The sequence below is a fragment of the Empidonax traillii genome, unplaced genomic scaffold, assembly GCF_003031625.1.
Source record: "Empidonax traillii isolate 1590-97213 ecotype Southwest subspecies unplaced genomic scaffold, ASM303162v1 scaffold60:size2069287, whole genome shotgun sequence".
NCBI classification, from domain to species: Eukaryota; Metazoa; Chordata; class Aves; order Passeriformes; family Tyrannidae; genus Empidonax; species Empidonax traillii.
The window spans coordinates 1,038,096-1,057,777 of record NW_020955253.1 but is presented as its reverse complement, the minus strand read 5'-3'; the positions used below and the strand labels follow the sequence as shown (position 1 = coordinate 1,057,777).

General features: G+C 39.4%; 1 protein-coding gene across 4 annotated transcripts; it reads right to left on the bottom strand.

Annotated features, from left to right (window-relative positions):
- Positions 1-244: 244 nt before the first annotated feature.
- Positions 245-19,636, bottom strand: DCTD (dCMP deaminase). 4 transcript variants are annotated; one of them, XM_027879896.1, is made up of 7 exons: positions 19,083-19,169; positions 18,197-18,247; positions 15,470-15,581; positions 13,998-14,133; positions 4,781-4,897; positions 3,500-3,596; positions 2,214-2,487 (listed from the first exon to the last, which is right to left on the bottom strand). In XM_027879896.1, the coding sequence occupies exons 2-7, from the start codon at positions 18,217-18,219 to the stop codon at positions 2,394-2,396; spliced, it is 579 nt and encodes a 192-aa protein (XP_027735697.1). In that variant the 5' UTR covers positions 18,220-18,247; positions 19,083-19,169; the 3' UTR covers positions 2,214-2,393. The 4 variants fall into 4 exon arrangements, with proteins under 4 accessions (XP_027735698.1, XP_027735695.1, XP_027735697.1 ...); XM_027879895.1 differs by lacking the exon at positions 19,083-19,169 and adding an exon at positions 19,517-19,628 and having other exon boundaries at positions 2,215-2,487; XM_027879897.1 differs by lacking the exons at positions 2,214-2,487; positions 18,197-18,247; positions 19,083-19,169 and adding exons at positions 245-1,557; positions 19,517-19,636.
- Between the last annotated feature and the right edge of the window lie 46 nt (positions 19,637-19,682).

Genomic DNA, 19,682 nt, shown 5'->3' with positions numbered 1-19,682 from the left:
CAGACCAATTTTGAGGTGGAAAACAGTTGTAGGAAAAAGAGAGAAACTCAAATTATTTTATAAATGGACACATCTTATAATACATTACAGTGGTCCCTTTAGTAGTCAAATGGTTCTTGAACATTATACTTTATGTAATATCATAAATGCACAAAATATGCTTTCCATATGATTGCAAAAACAGCAGCGCTCTGGAGCCAAGCGCATGACTTAATATTATAATAATGAGTCTACTTCAATGTAGTGGATTTTAATAAGACTTTAATAATACTGGTATGAAGCCAAATTACATAATGTCCCAAAATATGAAACAAGGCTTTTATAGAGAAAATAGAAGCTCATTGAAACATAACCACATAAAAAACCTAAAACCAACAACAAAACAAACAACCACCAATGTTATCTAAACAAAACCATTAGGCATATTTAATTTTTAAAACTCAAATTAGAGAAAAGGAACTCAAATCTATTCCCAGATCTCAAGATAAAATTAAAAAGGGTATTATTTTAGGCAACACTTATGAAAATGGAGGCACTATGTCAGCACTGGGAAACAAGCTAACACCATAATTACCTCTTTTGGCACAGATCTGGATATGGATTGACTATCTCCAATTTCTCTCAAAGGACAAAATATGATTCAGTTACCTTACAGGTTGAGTTAAGACTGAGCTTTGCTGGATTATCTAGAAACCATTTAGACGAATAAAATTATTTCCTTCTATGCATGAAAACAAGCTCCAAGTAAAAGTCCCAAAGGTAAAGAGTCAAATTATTTACTCCCTCATCTCCTCCAGTTCTGGAGTCCTGGCGAAAACAAGCACTTGAAAGCACCTGTAAAGCTCCATCAGGCATAGACAAATCTCAGAACAGCTTCCTCTGTCACCCCTCCCCAAGTATAGCAGTGTTAGACAGCAATTAAAAGAAAAATAACTATTTCATTTGTTGGATAACACATGCAGAATGCCACACATTCTTAAAGCTGTAAAACCTTTTAAATATTAGTGTTAAGCTAGTTGGGAGATTAACATTTGCATGGATAACATTTTTTGTCCCTTATTAGGATCAAGTGTTTAGATCCACATATCCAACAGAGAGATCAACATATATTAGCATATTCCAATTTACTGCTGGTGCGTACTACTGTTAAACTGAGCCTAAATCAATGCTGACAGCCCATCAGAGCATGTGGTGATGAATACGAGAAGAATCAGAGCAGTTTTCTTCAAATATATTGTCTCATCAACGAGTCTCCACTTTTTAAACTGTTTTGATAGAGGCATGAAAATTTTTTGAGTAGATTTAGATTCCACATGACAAGATGAAGTGAGTGGGACATTTTACACCTTGGATTTCTTATAAGTCTGTTTTAGCTACAGAAGCCATTAAAAAGTTGCAAGTAACTTCAAGATGAAAGGCATTAGCAGCTTTTTAGAAAAGGATAATCATACTCTTCTAAAGATTTAATGAGACATAATTCACAGAAGCTTTTGACTTGGTCTACTGTTAATTGAATCAAAGTCGATGATGATCTTGTTACGCTTTGGCTTGAATTCCCTTAAAAAAAGAAAAATACAGATATTAGTTAGTGAGTAGTTAAAACACTTTGCTTACTTTAGTTCCAGCTAAATTTTTGAAGGAATAAAAAAAAAACCACCGAAACACACATCCTTGGACTCACATAGTTTTCTTCTCTATGGGAGCCAATTATAGTACACCATACTGAGAGAAACCTGGACAAGAAAGACTAAGACAAAAAGACACAAGGGGTGGGTTAGCCTGTACATTCTTCAGCTATTGGAGTTTATAAATTACCCAGGAGTCAAAGGACTTTTAACAGCTTAGCTGCAGGTGGTGATATCATGTTACTATGGCTGGGATTTTTGTTCATATATATTAATATTTCAAACACTTTTAATATATATTTACAGGTGTAAGTACACATATAGGTATACAGAAAAATATTTAATATACCGTATGCACATATATAAAAGATATTTGGAATATATTTTGATAATATTGATATTTTGATTAATTTTTTCCTGCCAAGTTTTCAAAAACACTTTCAAAGTTTGTGTCAGTATATTAAAATATTTTTTGTGCTAGGGGAATAGATCACATTATGCATCATACTGGGTACAAACCAAACTAGTTAAGAGGGAATCATTTAAAAATTTTAACTTCAGAACTGTAAAATTAATACAGCCACAAAATGTTTCCTTTTATTATCATTAGAGCATCTGCTACAGCAATTAGCAAGGAAGGTGTTTGGGGACCCAGAATATATTTTCCAATCTATCAGTAAACAAAAGATTATGCAAATAGTGTGGATTTAGAGCCTAATTAAGCTCTGCAGTTCAGTTCAAGAGATTCATTAAGTACCACCTACATCCTTAGCAATCAATACAAGGATAAGTAACAGTCAACACAGAAAAGCACATGCTGCTGACCACAGAAACTCCTGAATGCTTTGTCCAGAATAGCAATATGAAATGCAAAAAAACATTTCTCACCCTGGAGAAGTTATAAGATTTGACTTGCAAGAGAATGATTTATGCTTCTTAGTCAAATAGTCTTAGTAGACAGGAAATACACTGAAGGACTAAAACTGAATTTCAAGTACTGCTGTGTTTTTCCATGGATGTTTCTTAGCCCAGTAGGTATCTTTCATCCTAAAATTTTATCTGTCAGAACTCTTATGTTTGCAAATTTTTCAAAGTCTTCATATTAATACTGTGAAACTTTTTAGAGTTGCAAAGCCTCCCTGACTGCATAATTAGCCTCACCCACAGCATGTTACTCCTATCAAACTCACTGTTGAACAGATTGTCTTTAGGTATCTCTGTCAGTGTCTTAAAAAACCCCACTCTTCAAACATTCTTCAGATTCTCATTACTTTAAGGCAAATATTTCAGGTTTTATGCTTTTCTTACAAAAAAAGATGACCAAAGAACATGGACAGCTATAGGCACCATGAAATAATTTTGGCTGGCTAGTTTTGACACCTGCCCAAATCCGCTGCAATAAAAAGATACTAAAGTTTCAATAAGGATTAGGTCATTCAAACACATGCACAAAAAAAAAAAAAATCAGCTGGTCATTTCAGTCCAACTCATAGGATCGTAGGATAATTCAAGTTGTAAGAGACTTGGGAGATCATCTAGTCTAACTTCTGCTCAAAGCAGAGTTACTGATGACTCTCCTGAGTACAATGTAACAACCATCACGTTTGCAATTCCAGTCGCATTCTAGATCAGAACAAGCAATTTTCTCCTACAATTACGAAACTGAAATTTACCCATACAGAAGGCAAAAGAATGGTGCAACAGTCTGTCAATCCAGTACCTTTTACAAAGGAAAGCATCTAAAAACACTACAAAATAATAAAATGCTGCACAATGAAAAGAAGAAAAACTTTTCTCCTAAAGTTGGTCTCTTTCACACAGCACTTTTTCCCCCTTTCCAAAGTAAAAATAAAGTTAATTCAAAGTTCTCTCACCTGTATATAATACCTGCCAAATCAAACATCCGCCGTGCAGCTGTCATTTCTATAGTGTCATGATACTTGTCAGACATAAAAATAACTTCCTTTATGCCTAAACAAGTCATATAGAAAAGATGTTAGAATTACACTGGAAAAAAAATAGTTGTGTCTGGAGCACAAAATCAGGAAAGGCAGCATTCACCCACATGCTCTAGAACTCCTTGGTACACCTCTATTTATAGTTTTATGCTGTCTCAAATTGCTGAATGATCTATGCCTCAATTACTTAGGCAGGGGAGTAATATAAAAGCTTCAAAAAAGAATTCACAAGGTTTCAGAGCCTATCAACATCTTCCTGCGTTTGCCAGACAACATGAATATCAATACATTGTAATTTAGTGTTGATCTAAGTGCATAAGGAAAAGGATGAGTGACTACATTGAGAACAAGGAGCCAATCTACCTTGAATACCATTTGATTTTGATTCTATAAATAAGGGACTTGTAGCACAAATGCAGAATACCATCATCTTTCCCTCTTCACCCCTCTATTTCAAACGCTACTGAACTAAAATAAAGAAGCGTTCTGTTTACTACTTTATTCCTAGATTCCTGTGGCCATCAGTAGTGAAACTCCCCTGAACAGTGATCCACGCTGGGATAGCATGACTTCACTCCATGAGCAAAATATACGCTACTTTAAGCAGAGATTTTTACGGAACTGAAGCCTGCTGCAGATGCTGCCTAATGTGAAAAAAGGAGACACATTTAGGCCAGCACACTTGCTGCAGTGGCACAGATTTATAACAATTGTAATGAAAGACATAATTAAAGTAGGATCATAGAAGTCTTATGACATTTATGAGCAAAGATATTTTAAAATCTTCAAATATCTACCATGCATCACATTCAAATTAAAATTTCATGTATATACTCCCAGCAGACCTTTTCTCATGCAGAAGTTTATTTCTTTCTGCCCCTACTCTATTCATTGTGTCAGAGCACAGTAAAATTGACAGTAATTATATGCAAAGTCTGTGTTGTTCTTTGGCAGCTCCTGGTCTAAGAAGTTACAAACCTAAATTAGAAGTACGATTAGAATCACAGAAGATGCAATTAGCACTGGAAGAATTTGGCACCATTCAGATGCAAAAAACCCCACAAGTAGCATCTTATGAAGTCGACAGTGCAATTAATTTAGATCTAAGATCAGCAATTCAACATCAAATACATCTATGATAAGATACCAATGAGCCGGCAGCACTGCAACCCTGAAAAATCAGGCACTCCTGCTTACCTGCCTGGATGATGAGCTTTGCACATTCATTACATGGAAATAAGGCAACATACATGCTGCAGCCTTTCACATCAGCTGAGTTTTTGTTCATGATGGCATTCAGTTCGGCGTGGCACACTGATTAAACAGGAAAAGAAACTATTCATAATACTGGTCATTAAAATAAATCAGTCAAACTAAAATTAAAGTGTTACAATATAGCTGCTTATACCTTTTCAAAGGCAAATAGCGTGCACAGCTTGTCATAGAGGGCAGAGGAAGAAATAAGAGCAGAAACACCAAGATCAATGAAGGTCAATTGTTCTGACCAGGCTGCCGATTAGTAATGATATCATTAAGTGCATTAGCGTTGCCATTTGCCAACACCTATTGCAGGCAACAAAGCCGCAGGCTGTGGGCCAAGTAGTTGCAACCACCCTAAGTGGAGCAATATCTCACAGCTTCACAACTCTCTGGAGTATCTAATTGCCAGTATAAAACAGCTCATTTATGTGTTTACATGCACAGATAGGAGCAGTCTTATGGCTGTAAGAGTGCGCTGTGCGCTCTTAAAGGCAGGAGAATCGCGAAGTAAAACTGAGCAGCTCTGTCCTCTGGGTCTCAGAACGGCTCAGCGCTGCTGCATGATTCTCTCACCCCCAGAATACACAAGACACACTCAACCATAAAAACGTCCCAGCTTTAATATTAAACTGACTTTACTGCTCATTAAAAGGTGCCAGACTTCCCAAGCACGAAAACAAAGTCCTGTGTTTCTCCATGGATTTGAGATAGGCCAGGTAGCAACAGACCAGCCTGCCTTATTTCACCGTAACACAAACAGCTCTTTCTGGACAGACAGCACCTTAGGGTTTAAGTGTTTATAGGATACACATCAGCAGATTATCTAATGTGTTACTAACACAGGTGAGAAGAGCACAGTTTCTGTGTCATCCACAACGAACCTCTGAAAAAAACCATTACGATCTCCACGAGAACTTCCTGTTTACTCCTAGGAATAAGAGCAAGTTGCATAATTTATATACCTACCTACTAAGAAACTGCCTGCTGCCCTGACTATATAAACAGATGCTGAAGTGTGGTGTGGGTTTGAGCTCATTTAGAGACAACATTAAAAGTTTTTCCACTGCTCGTTTTGAAGAACAGATTTTTTAAAAAGTAGTTTTCCTCTCCCTTGCGTCCATACAAAGATTAAAACAGACACAGTTTCATAGCACAACTTCACAGTAAACTTGATACTGTATGCTGACCTCTGTATGAATGATCTCACCACACAAATAACTGAGTGCAGTACCTTCAACACGCAGGAATCCTTGCTGAATGGAAATGTTTTCCGTATGTGCTGAGTGTCTACCTGGAATTTTCTATGTAACAGCTAATGCACTACAAATTTACAGCCTAACTTACAGCACACAAACTTTCCCATGCAGACGAGTCACAAAGGACCAAACACTTGATAAAGAAAGCTCAGTACTGGCTTCTACCATGCCCGTGATATGCTGTCCACAAAGCTTCTCATAACCAGTAAAGCCAGAAACTAACACAAAAATAGGAAATTAAAAAAAAAAAAAAAAACAGCCCAAAAGCCAAGCACCATCACATTAAGGTTTCTTTTGCTATTATTATTGTTTCTATTGCAGTTGTTATCGGGTCACACTATATTTTAAATATATGCCATTAAGTGTAAGACAGACAGTTATATGAACCTATATATTCAGAAATCCTGGAAAATATGCTGAACTCCATGTATATTACTAAGTTGCAACAATCTTATGTAGCCTTCACAATAAAGAGTCAGAGAATTATTTTTCTGGAGTTGCAGAGTATTGAGTGAAAATGAGTGTCATTATTTCCACAGCTGGAACTAGGTTATGTCAACAGAACAGAAACATCATTTTTAAGTTTCTCTGAACACTATACTTATGTTCTAGGCAGCAGTCTAAAATGTTGAAGGCCCCCAGAAAGGATGTTTTCAAAGGCTCACAGAACTAAAAAACACTAAAACTAATTCCTTCAGTAAATATTTTTCCATCATTAAAACTCAGAAATTTTCAGCCATAAAACTAGACAAGTTTCATTATTAGTACTGCAGCAAGTTTCCTTCCTGCACTGATGAGAGAGAAAGGTTCTTCTGGCAGACTTCTACAAACTTTCAACAACAAACCTCTTCCGAAGCAAAAACAAGATCAGGCCAAAAATAATTTGTGGAAGATAATCAGCTGGAGCAAGGAAAAGGAGAAATCTTGCTTCTTGACCATCTAGCAGAATCTGAAGTTTAAGAACAATCACAACAACAATTACAATGTGGACAGATGACACAGAACCAGCAACAAGAAACAGACTAATCATTCCAGGACAAAAACTAGTCAGGGCTCCAACAGATCCGGCAGGCTTCTGTTTCAAATATAAAAGGAGGAAGGTTTTTCATGCACGCAGTAGCCTAACCAAGTATTTCTTACTGAACTTACTGCAGAAAACAGTATGGGACTAGAACTTTGCACCAATGCCAGAAGTCATCTTTTCCCATTCAGTATTACTTTTTTTCAGTCTACTGGGCAATTAAATACCAAGCCATTTGGCTCAGTTGCTGTGACTTGCAAGAATATTCTGGGGAACTATCATTATATATAACGTGTCTTTGTTTTATATGTTTCCCCAGATTACAGGGGCCTACTCGCCCCCCTAAGGGATATTATGGTAGATGGTCAATTAGAAGGTTTAGGCATCAGAAAAATATTTTTAGGCTTTGTCCCATCACTCTTAATTCCCTCTTACTCCTGTTCACCTCTCTCTGACCAATTGGCATTGATAAGGTGAGATAGTCTATTATCCCCAGATTTTTCTTATAGACCTGCCAAGCTTTGTTAGGAGACAGAAAACAAATCCAGGACTCCAAAAATCTCTCTTGTTAGTGACTAACTAGTTTGCATTTGGGGTGTTACAAAATTTTCTAAACTCTTAAGAGCTCCTGCTAATAGTTACAAATAGCTCTTTCTCAGATAGTAAAAAGATAACTTAAAATAACCTTTCACAGGTACACAGTATTCAGAACTCTGAAATATGTACATTTAAACAGACTAGTAAAACTAAGAATTTTTACAATACCCTATGAGGGGCTCCAGAGTTTTGGGGCTTTGGGTTTTTTTTGGTTTGTTTTTTTTTTTTAATAATATTCACATATAGCCAACATAATAAGTCTGCAACACTGGTTTCCATTCTGGAAAAGTGGCTTGAAAAGTATTCTCAAAAGGCTTCATTAACTGAAGAAATAACCATGCAATGAGAAGTTAAGTGTGTGCTCTGAGATTCCCACCACCTGCTACTATATTCAGGAGAGGGAAAAGGAAAAAAAAAGAAAAAAAAAAAAAAGAAAAAAGCAGATGAATGACTGCTTCATTACTGGTAGTATTAATTGCTAGTGTTTCTATCTCTTCTCATTGCATACTGGTTTGTGTTGCATATACGAGGCAGTACTCATCCTTAAACCCCTACTTAAGAGGGGTTTAAGGATGAGTAATTAGGAGACCCCTACTTGACTTATAAATGTTAATTTTGGGGGATTGAACACTTAACATGAACATGTTCTCAGTGGGTTGCAGAGTCAGAAGCACTCTTTCCACCTACTAAAAGTGTTCTGACTAGAAATTTTATAAGAACCACAGGACTAGTCAAAGTGTTTCTTAATACTGTTTAAAGGGTTACATGCTTGATGAAGAACATGGTAGGGACCACTATAACTTTAAAGAACCTTTAAAGAAGCAGTCAGAGGAAGGGCTAGAGGGAATGACTTTTTAATGTTATTAATTACTGAGCCAGACTAGGAATTTTGAGAAAAAATATGCACTAAATATAGTGTTACATTTGAAAAGAATACATTTCAATTAATATAGATTGTCACACAGCAAGTTTTGACTATTTATTAATGTAAGTCTTTACACTGTCATATCAACCAACTTGGCAAATATTATGGGTTCCCAGTAGAGACACATGCCAATAGCACAGCATCCTTCAACATAAACCTGGCATAGGAACGGATACAGGGAGTTCTGTAATTTGGCCCACTTCTATGCAGTCTCTTGGTAAAATCTTCACCTTTTCATGTTCATCCCTCGTCCACTCCATCTTTGTGCAAGCTCCACCTACCAGTTATCCTTCACTTGCTGGGTCTCTGACACTGAATACAGCAAAAATCATGAGAGGCATTAAAATATTAATTAAAAGAATGGAATCTGGAATGACAACCACTGGCAACAATGGTTGATGAATCTGGAACTTGTAGAACAACATTATTTCTTTTTCAACCTTTGTGGAAGTGTAGGGATGGTTGCTGGTCACTGCGTTAAGGGCAGGCAGGACACTGATGCTGGGCTGACACTGCCCTCGGCCCTTCCTGCTGGTCTCTTTCTTGCTGTGCGTTGGGTAAGAGCAGTAGCTGTAGCCAGGGCACAGAGGCAAGGATAGGACCACCAGATTCTATTGGAGTCCTAGCCTCTTCAGACTGCACTAAGATAAAAGGAACAGCCCCAGCCTCACTGCTTTCTTCCATGAATAAGGAGAACTGGGAAGTGAAGACGGGAACTGCTCAGCCCATTTGTGAACATCACAAATCCATGCAGGACAAGAGTGAGTAAGTGGAGACTGTCTTCTGTAGATCGCCTTTCCAGATGAAGTCTCAGCTCTGCACTGCCAACTGGAGAGAGAGAGCATCACACCTCTTCAGAGTGCCTTATCAAATTTTGTGCTGTCAAAATAACAGCTTCTATAAAACTAACATTTGCCTGAATATTGAGTGTTCATTCCTCTGAAAAATTGACAAAAAGCTCATAATCCTAACATGAGGAAATGTTGATAACAGTTTGTTTCATTTTACACAGCAGGTACTGTTCAATTAGAGCATACTTTTTGTCACAGCACATATTTTACCATATCTGAACCTGTATAAATATTTGTAAGCATATTTACTCAGTATTTTCTGTATTGCTCAGAGGCTTCTAAATTTGCCAGTCAATTTAAAACTCTTAATTAGAGACTGGTTGTCAAATGGATGTTCTTAGATTACAGTGGAGACAGAGGGCATAACAAGAGCACAGCAACTAACATTAGTGGGAATATTTGCGTTAATAGGAGAAAAATGTAGTATTTTAAATGATTGGTGAGAGGAAACTGAGCATCATCAAATCCTTGGATTCATCTAACAGAAACAGAGGGCACACTTTTGACTCTAAAAGCCAGAATTCTGCCTAATTATTAAGAAGCTTCTGCTCACAATACTGAACACAATGCATCAGGAAGAGCTTTTAACAACATCTTAGTAAAGCAGGTATTCAAAACTGGCCTTCCATTTCTCTCATGTGCACAGACACATCCCTGCTGCTGTCACTGACTGGCAGCCTGGAAACAGCCAGTTCCAACATAACAAGAAAATCCTGATTTTGTGCTGTGAAAAATGGCATTCTGCAAAAATGCCCTGTGCTTTCTGACATAACAAGGCTATACTGCTAACTGTTCAAATATACACTACAATTAGAAGGAAAGTTTTAATCCGCTTCAAGGCTCTCATAAGGAATGCATAGTATCAATAGAGGTGATCTACAGTCACTATTCCTGTAATATCCAAATGCCTTGCCAACATTTGCATCCTCTTAAGGTAAAGTGAGCACTACCTACCACATTTTAATGCCTTCTTTCGGTAGAAGCTCAGGTTACACCCAGATTTCTTAATCAAGCACAACCCTGTCCCTAACAGTGAGCTGAGCAGAACCCACACTTGAGGGGGTGGGATAGGTATGTACAGTGTATTGCAGCAGACAGAGATAGCCCAGACACTGGCGAATTTCAAACCAACAAGTTTAAATAAACAGCCAAATTCAAGAGCGACAGGACTGATTTAACCTTACAACAGAAGTTCAAAAGGTAACAGTTGTCAGTAAATGTGGAGGAAAGGAGGAAGGGTTAATCACAGCGAGTAAGAAAAGCTAGAAGAACAATCCCGGCAAAACCAAGAACTTATAAACTACCCACAGATAAATTTAGGGTGGAAATTGGAAGTTTTCTAGCCATGAAAGAGTGAATCTGATCAGAGATGTGGGGTCAATGCATCCATCAGTTCTGCTGGAGCTCAATAAATTTATTATAGGATCATCTAACACACCTCTGCACAGATAGCCTCTGGGTCCAATCCCCTACTATGTCTCTGCTGCTAAACAGACAGGGCCAGAGACTGACCCTTGGCCCTGAGGCCAACTGGCACAGACTGGCTCGTGTTCGTGTCACCCAGGGCTCCATCAGCATTACACGGCACTTGGCCCTGGGTCTCCTCAAGGCTCCACGTCTCAAGAGTCCCACGACACCACAGACTTATTTTGTATGTCTCGGTTCAAAGTGCATAAAGAAGTGAGATAACTTTTTTGCAGCCCACCAGAGAGGTATTTTCAGAGCACGAAACAGAGTATGAGTTGCATATCCCCCAGTATGGCCTGAGGGAAGGAGGAGGGTTAAGCATACCATCTCAGCAAGCTTTGCATTATAGGCCTATAAAGGAAGACTGTTTTCTTGCAGCCTTTCTTCCACCTTGCCTTTGGGAGCACCACTGGAAGAGCAATATTCAGGCTTTGTTCTAGGAAGAGCTAGGCAGAATGGTCCAAAACAGATGGGAAGTGAGCTAATGTCTATGCCTCACCTACAACACTCACAGAAGACCAGGAGGTCAGCATTCAGATCCTCCCCCAGCCCTTTTCTGTAGCACTGCAGATAACATGAAGTAGCTCTAGAAAACACCTTCCAACTTAGTGTGGTGGTACATGCACATTTACCATCACCTTCATCTAATAAGCTTCACTGCAGCTCTAGGGATGAAAGTGCCACCATTCCCACAGTTAGCTCATGGAGCACACAGGAAGGCTGTACCATCCCTGAACAAGCCAGTCAGGAAAATGCAAGAATAAAAAGTTCAATTTACACAAATGATGTGATGATTAGCAAAAGCAGAATGGAAAACATGACAGTTTAATGAGATTTTAGCAGCAATTCTACGTGTCTCAAAATTTTTTAAACAAGAAGATTTTTTTTTTATATATACTTGTCTGGTCTGTCAACCATGCTATCAAGATTAATAAGAAAATGCTAGAGTTTAAATGATCTGTGAATTACAAAATAGGTTGTTTATTCATCACAGCAGACACTTCGTGTTACAAAGTTGTGATTTTTTTTAATGAGGTGAAGATTAGGATTCTGAGGAGAAAAGGCAGTAGTTAGACCAATTTCCAGAAATCAACTTGTCTCTCCAAGCTGTTACTGGTCAGTGAATTTTTTAAACATCACATGCTCCACATCTTTTGGAGGCAGAGTTAACCAAAGAAGTAAAATTCTCAGGTCATCCTGTACAAAGATTTTTCACAGCACTTTTAGTTTAAATTGGTCAGCTTAAAGTGCCTGGAACATGCTCAGGTGCCAGAGACCACCCACACCCATCTTAGTTCAGAACTGAGATCTTACAGCAGCATAAAGGTTCAACCAAAATCAATATTCCGTTTTCAGTGCTTTATATTTAATCAACTGGCTAACACTTGTTTCCTCATCCTATATAAATAAAGAGCAGTCATATCAAGTTGTACCATTATGATCACTGCATTATATGTAAAAAATAGTGGTTTAGAGCAGACTTCAAATTTGGCCCTAGTACTGGGAATACATCTCTTATGAAAAATAATAGGAAATGGTCTAGAGCTTAAGAGTTAACACTGGAGGTTTTATAATAAATTGGTAAAGTGAACAAGGACAAAGTACTGGGGTTTTAGGAACTCAAAAATATCAAACTGATGAATTATGTGCTGAGCCACTGCATATCATCTTCCACTTCAGTGCCATGGGAAACCAGAAAATGTAATGCTGGTTTTTAGAGAGAGCTCTGGGTGAACTCAGGCAATGTCAAAACTCATGCAAGTTTAATTTCTCTATCATCAGACCAATTGTTAAAGTTACAAGTGAGAAACAGAATTAGTAGGCAGGGATAAATACTGTACACTAGAAAAGAGCCAGTGTTTCTTTGCAGAAGGTGAACTCTGGTGCTTATGTCCCCCCACCCATGCAGGGAGAAGGAAAAATTTTTCAAGGCTCTTGCTCTGGTTTTTTATTTTTCCCCCAGCCATTCCTGAGCCCAGGACAGCTGAGCTGCAGCACAGGGTGAAGGAGATCCTATAATGCCTGTTTTTCCTGTGCCCATGTCTTCTGCTGCATCAGCCTCACCCACAGAGATGCAGCAGGAGCTGGAGTGGGTACAGAAAGATGAAGGAGGACTTAAGGAAGCACAGGGACTGTACGGTCTCTTATCAGCCCTAATGAAGGTTTCTTCCCAATATCGGCTGTTGCAGGGCACAAGGCAGCTCAACTCCATTTCCATGCCCAGAAGACAGCAAGCATGGCATGAAGCCTGAGGCAGCCCAGTCTCCTTGGTTCCTGCAAACCACACCAGGCTCAGAGGAGGAACTGTACAGCCCTGCTGACAGGTGCACCGAGATTCAGAGGACCCTTCAAAAGACACTTACAGAAGGCCAAACTATGCATACTGCAAAGACAAAGACAGGATCCTAAGCAGCACTCAACCACATTCACCACAAAACCATCCTTGCTCTTCATTCTGTTTGCCCGTTTAGTACATGTGAATCGAATCAGAGGCTGAAATAACCAACAAAGGTCACCCCACCCATGGACGGGTAGATCCACTGCACACCACATGAGGCAAAAGTGGCATGGAATGCAATGACACACTTCAGGACAAACAAAATTCAGTTCCTTCATAATAGGTATTACCTATGCCGTTGACACCTGACATGGAAATTTCTCATGGCCACTGGGGTTTACAATTTTAATACCTGCATTTTAGACCCAATTATTTGTTTTGCATATACACGCTCTCTGTAATTTCTGTGGAGACGAACTCACAGGAGCAGCAATCCTCTGCATACACTGCAACTGTGTGCTAATGAGCTGCTTTATATTTACAAGCTTTCACTATCCAATCCAAACCAGCTAATATTTATGAACGTATTTCACCAGGAAGTCAGCCTTTCATAAAGACTGATTTTTATCCTGCTGTACCACATGTAGGCACGTTAACAAAATCAAGTGAGTGGAAGCAAAACTGATCAATACTTTACCAGCTGAACTTTCACAGTTACAGATATCACAAGTCTAACCTGTCCACCACAAGAAGCCTTACCATAAGGATATTTTGTGTCTAGTCTATTTGCCGCTGTTCTTGTCCAGGGTAGTACGTCATCACTGCAACCATTAGGCATCCCATTGTAGCCAATTCCAACAATCTTGTTTTCTGAATTTACAATGCAGGCACCAACCTAAATAAAATCAGAATTATATAGTACCAACAGCACGAAAAACAACGTATCAACAGCAAAGATGAGGCGATAATAGTTAGTCCTACAATTTTCATTTAAGTGATAAAAGTTTCACTTAATATATTAAGCCATACCATCTAGTGAGCAAGGCTACAATTGTACCTAATTGGTGTGGCTTTAACATAAATGAGGGCGGAGGCAACCCAGCTACCCCTTTGGTCATGCCATTCCCATCCCAGCCTGCCAGCACTTCCTTGTCTGATTATGAAGTGAATCTAGTTCAGGGAACAGCACTGATCTCACCTTAGTAAACTTGTCAGTTCAACTCCCCAAACTAGTTTTTCCAGCAGCAGCAGGAAAAGAAAAGGTATGAAAGACTGAACAGAAATACAGTATTGTTGGCTTGTGCAGGCCTCACAAGCCTTTGTGGCTTGTTTACACAAACATGCACTAAAAATACCAGACCTTTTAGCTCCCACCTTTCATTGCTTCAATCCAAGTCCATACAGGGACTCTTCTTATGGAATGATAAAGTGTCCAATTTTTATCTTTTCTCCCCATATTATTTACTGAAATGGCAACAGTAGTGATTTTAATTCACACAGCCTGTTTATCAACCAGCTCTTGGTAACTAAAATTTAGCCCCAAATGAAAACCCTTCAGTGAGCCAAGTGCCGTAACATACAGAAGGCAGCGAGTAATTGAACAGATTGTTTTTCTGGGATCTGTTTCCTGAATTTTTTCACACAAAGGAAGACTAACAGGACAACTGGATCCCGCAGAACATCATGTTTCTGATGTATCAATTGCCTCAAATCAATATTGAACAAGATTGAACAGAGGCACATGAAAGATGCAAAAAATGGGGACAGACAGTGAAGCAGAGGGGAAAAAGGGGATCCCAAGGGAGGAACCAAACTAGAAGAAAACTACTGTCAACACAAGAACAAACAAATACTCATACAGGTAAGGAAAAGGAACTTGTAAAATGCTGTGTCTTAAAAAATCACAATTTAAAACTTTCAGCAGTTTTATCCTTCTCTAAAAGTGACTATATTTACTGGAAAAAGGTGAGAAAAAAACGCAAGTGGTATTTTAACTTATAGATGAAAAGATGATTCACAAAACTCCAAGCCGCAAACGTACACACAGAATTATACACAGGGTCAGCCCCAGTAAGATAATTTCTGTAACAAAAGGTGCTGACTACGTTAAAAACGGAATAGCTGTACAATAAAATAACTTTTATTAAGAAATCCCTGGAAGTGCTACATGTGCATCTGATGCAATGTGTATATAGATTAGGTTATGTTATTATTATATGTTGCTTCCTTACCTGAGAGCTTGGATCCTTGCTTCTTTGTGCTGACAAAAAAGCTACTGCCATAAAATATTCAGGCCATTCCAAATAATCTTCTCGTTTTTTGCAGGATGCTTCATTGCTGAAACTATAGTTTATAGAAAAAAACAGCCGTCAGCAAGCAAGACATACCTAGAGCTACTCCAAATTTTATTCTTTTAACGTGCACAAATTTACAGTAACCAGGATTAAAATGTGGCTAAGACCACACATACACTAATATTTTAATAGTAAAACTATCACTGTTACGTGCCTTCCAGGAACTTATATATGCAACATTTCCTTTTGGGAAAAAAGCATCCAAGTGAGGTTACAAGTTTCAGTTTCAGATAAGAAAGTTGAAGTATTCAGAGTCACTGAGCTATTCCAAGACAGAGCAATTTATCCTTTACAGATAACACCTTGCATATTTCTAAGAGTCATGTATGTCATGTACTGGCATTCTTCTCACCCAAACAACATAACCTTTTTTATGATGGCTGTGGTAACTGCAAGCCTCTAATCAAAGTTATTTTGTACTTCTGCCTACAACAAGTGCTTGCTAGATTTCTGTTTGGTAGCTTCCTCTACAGTCATTCATTTCTGACCGTACAGTTATCACCATAAGTTTGCCTCTTGTTACAATATTTACCACCAAAAATCTAAGGCCATTCCAATAGTCCCCTGCTAAGTTTCCCTTGAGATTATGTCCTATGAAAGCCTTCTAACACTGACAGGAGACGGGCTCAACAACTTTGCCTTTAGATATAATGTATACAATCATCACAACAGGTTGATTCTTTCCCTGCACTGAAGGGTTATATTTGGGGGAAGGAGGAAGGAAAAAAAGGTGATGCATCATTTCCTCTTGTGTGCTTGGACTGTGTAAGACACAACAGGGGAACTGCTGTGCTTTTCAGCTCGAAGAGAAGAAAGACAGATATACCTAACCCCATATATATCTAAGCTTTGAAAATTTCAAGGAAAAGATCAAATTCAAAGAAATTTCCCCAAACTCTCGCACCTATTATTGCTACAACTTGAAAACCAAACCAATGGAACATCCCAAGCGTAATGACTAGCCTATGAAAATACAAGGGGCACAGTATGTCTTGGGCTCCTCTTACCCGGGACTACAGTTTAAGGCTGAGACACCTGTCTAGCGAGGTACAGCCATGCAGAAAAATACATCACAGGTGCATCTTGCAAGCAGCAAGACATCTCCTAGCAACACTAGCACCAGCCCTTTCAGAAGACAAATGTTTGAAGGCGAGTGTTTAGTTAATCATTATTTTTATAACCAGAAACCTGTATTAGAGGGTTGCAGTTAGCTTGTCATAAAGAGGTTACACTATTTGAGTGAAGACAATGCCAGCACATGATAAAACCGTACTTTAGAAACCTACAGGGTGCTATTTACCAAAGATAAATTGCTGGTTTTGAATAGTTCATATGTGGCACATTACAAGTTAGCAATTTTGGCTTGTTCTTGGAATGAATGAGGATCATCCTTAAGGCTACTGTCTCATTGCAAGGAGGGAGAAACACACACTCTTGGTGTAACCCAAACACCTCTCTCATAATTTGACAACAGTAACTGTCAACTGTCAAAACAAACACATGAATCAAGTATGTGATTCTGAAAAAGCACAAATTGCCTTGAGTCACTATAACTAAAGGGTTGGGGCTATATCCTAACAAGAAGGAAAAAGCGTTCACAGAGCAAGAAGCTCACAGCAGAAAGGAATGATTAAAGACGTTCCCTCACACCTCTTCATGCCAAACGGAACTTTGACAGGCCAACTGAAACGTCAGGAGAGTTTTTGAGCTAACTGATTATTTAAAATACCTCACAAAACAGATTTAAAAAATCTAAAACACCATTGAACTTTATGGTCAGTTTAATGTGCTCCTAACTACATGACATTCACAGTGACGTCTTTGGAGAGAGATGAAACACAGTGCAGAACTACAGTGAATAAAACATGCTGGGGAAAGGGCTCCAGAAAGACAGTGGTACTCTGAACTAAGAGGTCGTGAGTTCTCCCTTTGTTAAATTATTCCCCAGCAACCCTATTTATCCAAAACACAACAAAAGCTGGTGTTTACTTTTCCAATAAATACATAACTGTATGTAAGTGGAGGTCCCTCAGAGTACCAACTTCACAGGGAGAGAAGCATATCTAAAAAATGAGCAGAAGGTTTACATCAAAGGCAACAGAAAAAAAACCCAAAGCCCTTACTCAATTACTTCTACTTAATATCACCGTGTTTGGCGAGATAATTCCCTCCACTCAGTGCACAGGAATGCAGGAGTGTGAAGTGGGTATAAACCACTTAATTTCTGATTGAGCAGAAGCCAAGGCCTTGGCTAGCAGTCAAGCTCACAGAGGAAAATTAAGTTTATGGATTTGGTGCAGCTGATCATTTTCTTTATGCTCATTTGCAGGTTCTATAATTGCATGAATGAAAGCTACTCTAGAAAATACCACAGCTAGCTGTAAAACAGGCAATTAAGGCCTACCCTTACAATAAGCCATAAGAACTTATGAACAAAAATAATGGGAACTGAAAGCCATGAAAAAACACTCTGTTCAAGAAGAACATGAGGGAAAAAAAACACTTAAATTTTTTAAAATTAGTAGTCTAGAGAAAAGTTTGTATAGAACAGTATTTCAAATGAAAAGAGAGAAAAAAAATCTGTAATTAGAGAACATTGCCTCCCTTTTCACTTCTTTTTCATCCATCTAGGCTTCAAGTAAGCTGTAACACCATCTGAAAAAGGAACAAATGTCATTCAGCTACTTTAAAAAAAAAAAGGCCTACCATAATGAAAAAATTCATTGAGAATCCTAAAACAGAATATATCACCTCAAATCTTTTCATACAACAATTATGATGGTCAGCTATACAACAATATAGTACAACCAGAGAACTGGTGAGTATCAGACTACCCACCCCTTTCTTAAGTTTTTCCTCTGCTTTCTTATCTTTGATGTCATGTTTATTATGTTACAACTGTATTTTACAAGTACTTTTCCCCAGTATCAAGTATACTCCTAAAGACCAACTATCAATACTTCGTCATTCGAATCACAGAAATTGAGGTAAAAAATAAAGTGTGTATTAAAAATAAGAAATAAACATCTTCAGCAATGCTCTTGTTCCCCAAAAGCCAAACAGGCTCTTGATGACTTTCAAGATAACCTTCTTCTTTAAGTCTCATATTTTATGATCCCTATTAGATCAAACGAATGTGGTATTTTCTTCACTTGAGGCTTTTCGCCTTTCCCCTCATTTAGGTACTGAGATATGGTCATTACCTATTCCTTACTAGGAGAGAAGGTTTTGAGAGAGAAAAATCAACCTTTCTTAGAGAAAAACGATACTCAGCGCATTGAACATTAACTATATTAAAAATCTTCTTGGGAGATAACCCACCAAACCTGCAAACATAAACACTGTGTAGAAATACTGAGCCCCAATTGAGCAGTACAAGAAGGTCTCCCTTCACTGAACGTACTTCGCTTTTACCGTCACTTATGACTTTAATTGCATGTTGCTCACGCTGGTCTCCATTTCCGGCAATAATGAACACGAAACACCCTGCCTGCTCTGCTTCCCAGCGATTACAAAGCCCAAGGAAAACAGACGGGGCCTTCGGAGGCTCCAAGAGACGCCTCCCCGCCGGGACGGGTTTCCCCGGGCTCGGCCGCGGCCCGGGAGCGCCCCCAGCTCCGCAGAGCCCTCCTCTCCCTGCCTCTTCTTCCCTCCTAGGACACCACCTTCCCTCCCTCTTCTTCTTCCCTGGCGCGGAGGGCGCCGGCTTCCCTCCCTGCCGCCCTCAGCCGCCGGGACGGCCGCATGGCGCGGCGGGCTACACCGCAGCGGCCCGGACCGGGGTGCAGAAACTTTAGCCGGCAGCAGCAGGAGGAGAGCGCGGTGCCGGTGGAAGGGGAATGACGGACGGGAAGAGCTTGGAAAAGCCTCCCGCGGGCTCCCCCCCAATCCCCCCATGCCTCTTGGCCTCCTCCACCCGCGTACCCGTTCTGGCTCTGGCCGGGCTGAGGTCGGCTCATTCCGCCGCTGCCGTGATCCCTCTCCTTTCGCCGCTTGGCGCCACAGTGGAGGCGGGCGGGGAAAGGGGCGGGCCCGGGGGTGCCCCGGCCCGGCCCCGGCCCCGGTCCCGGCCCCGGTCCCGGCCCCGGTC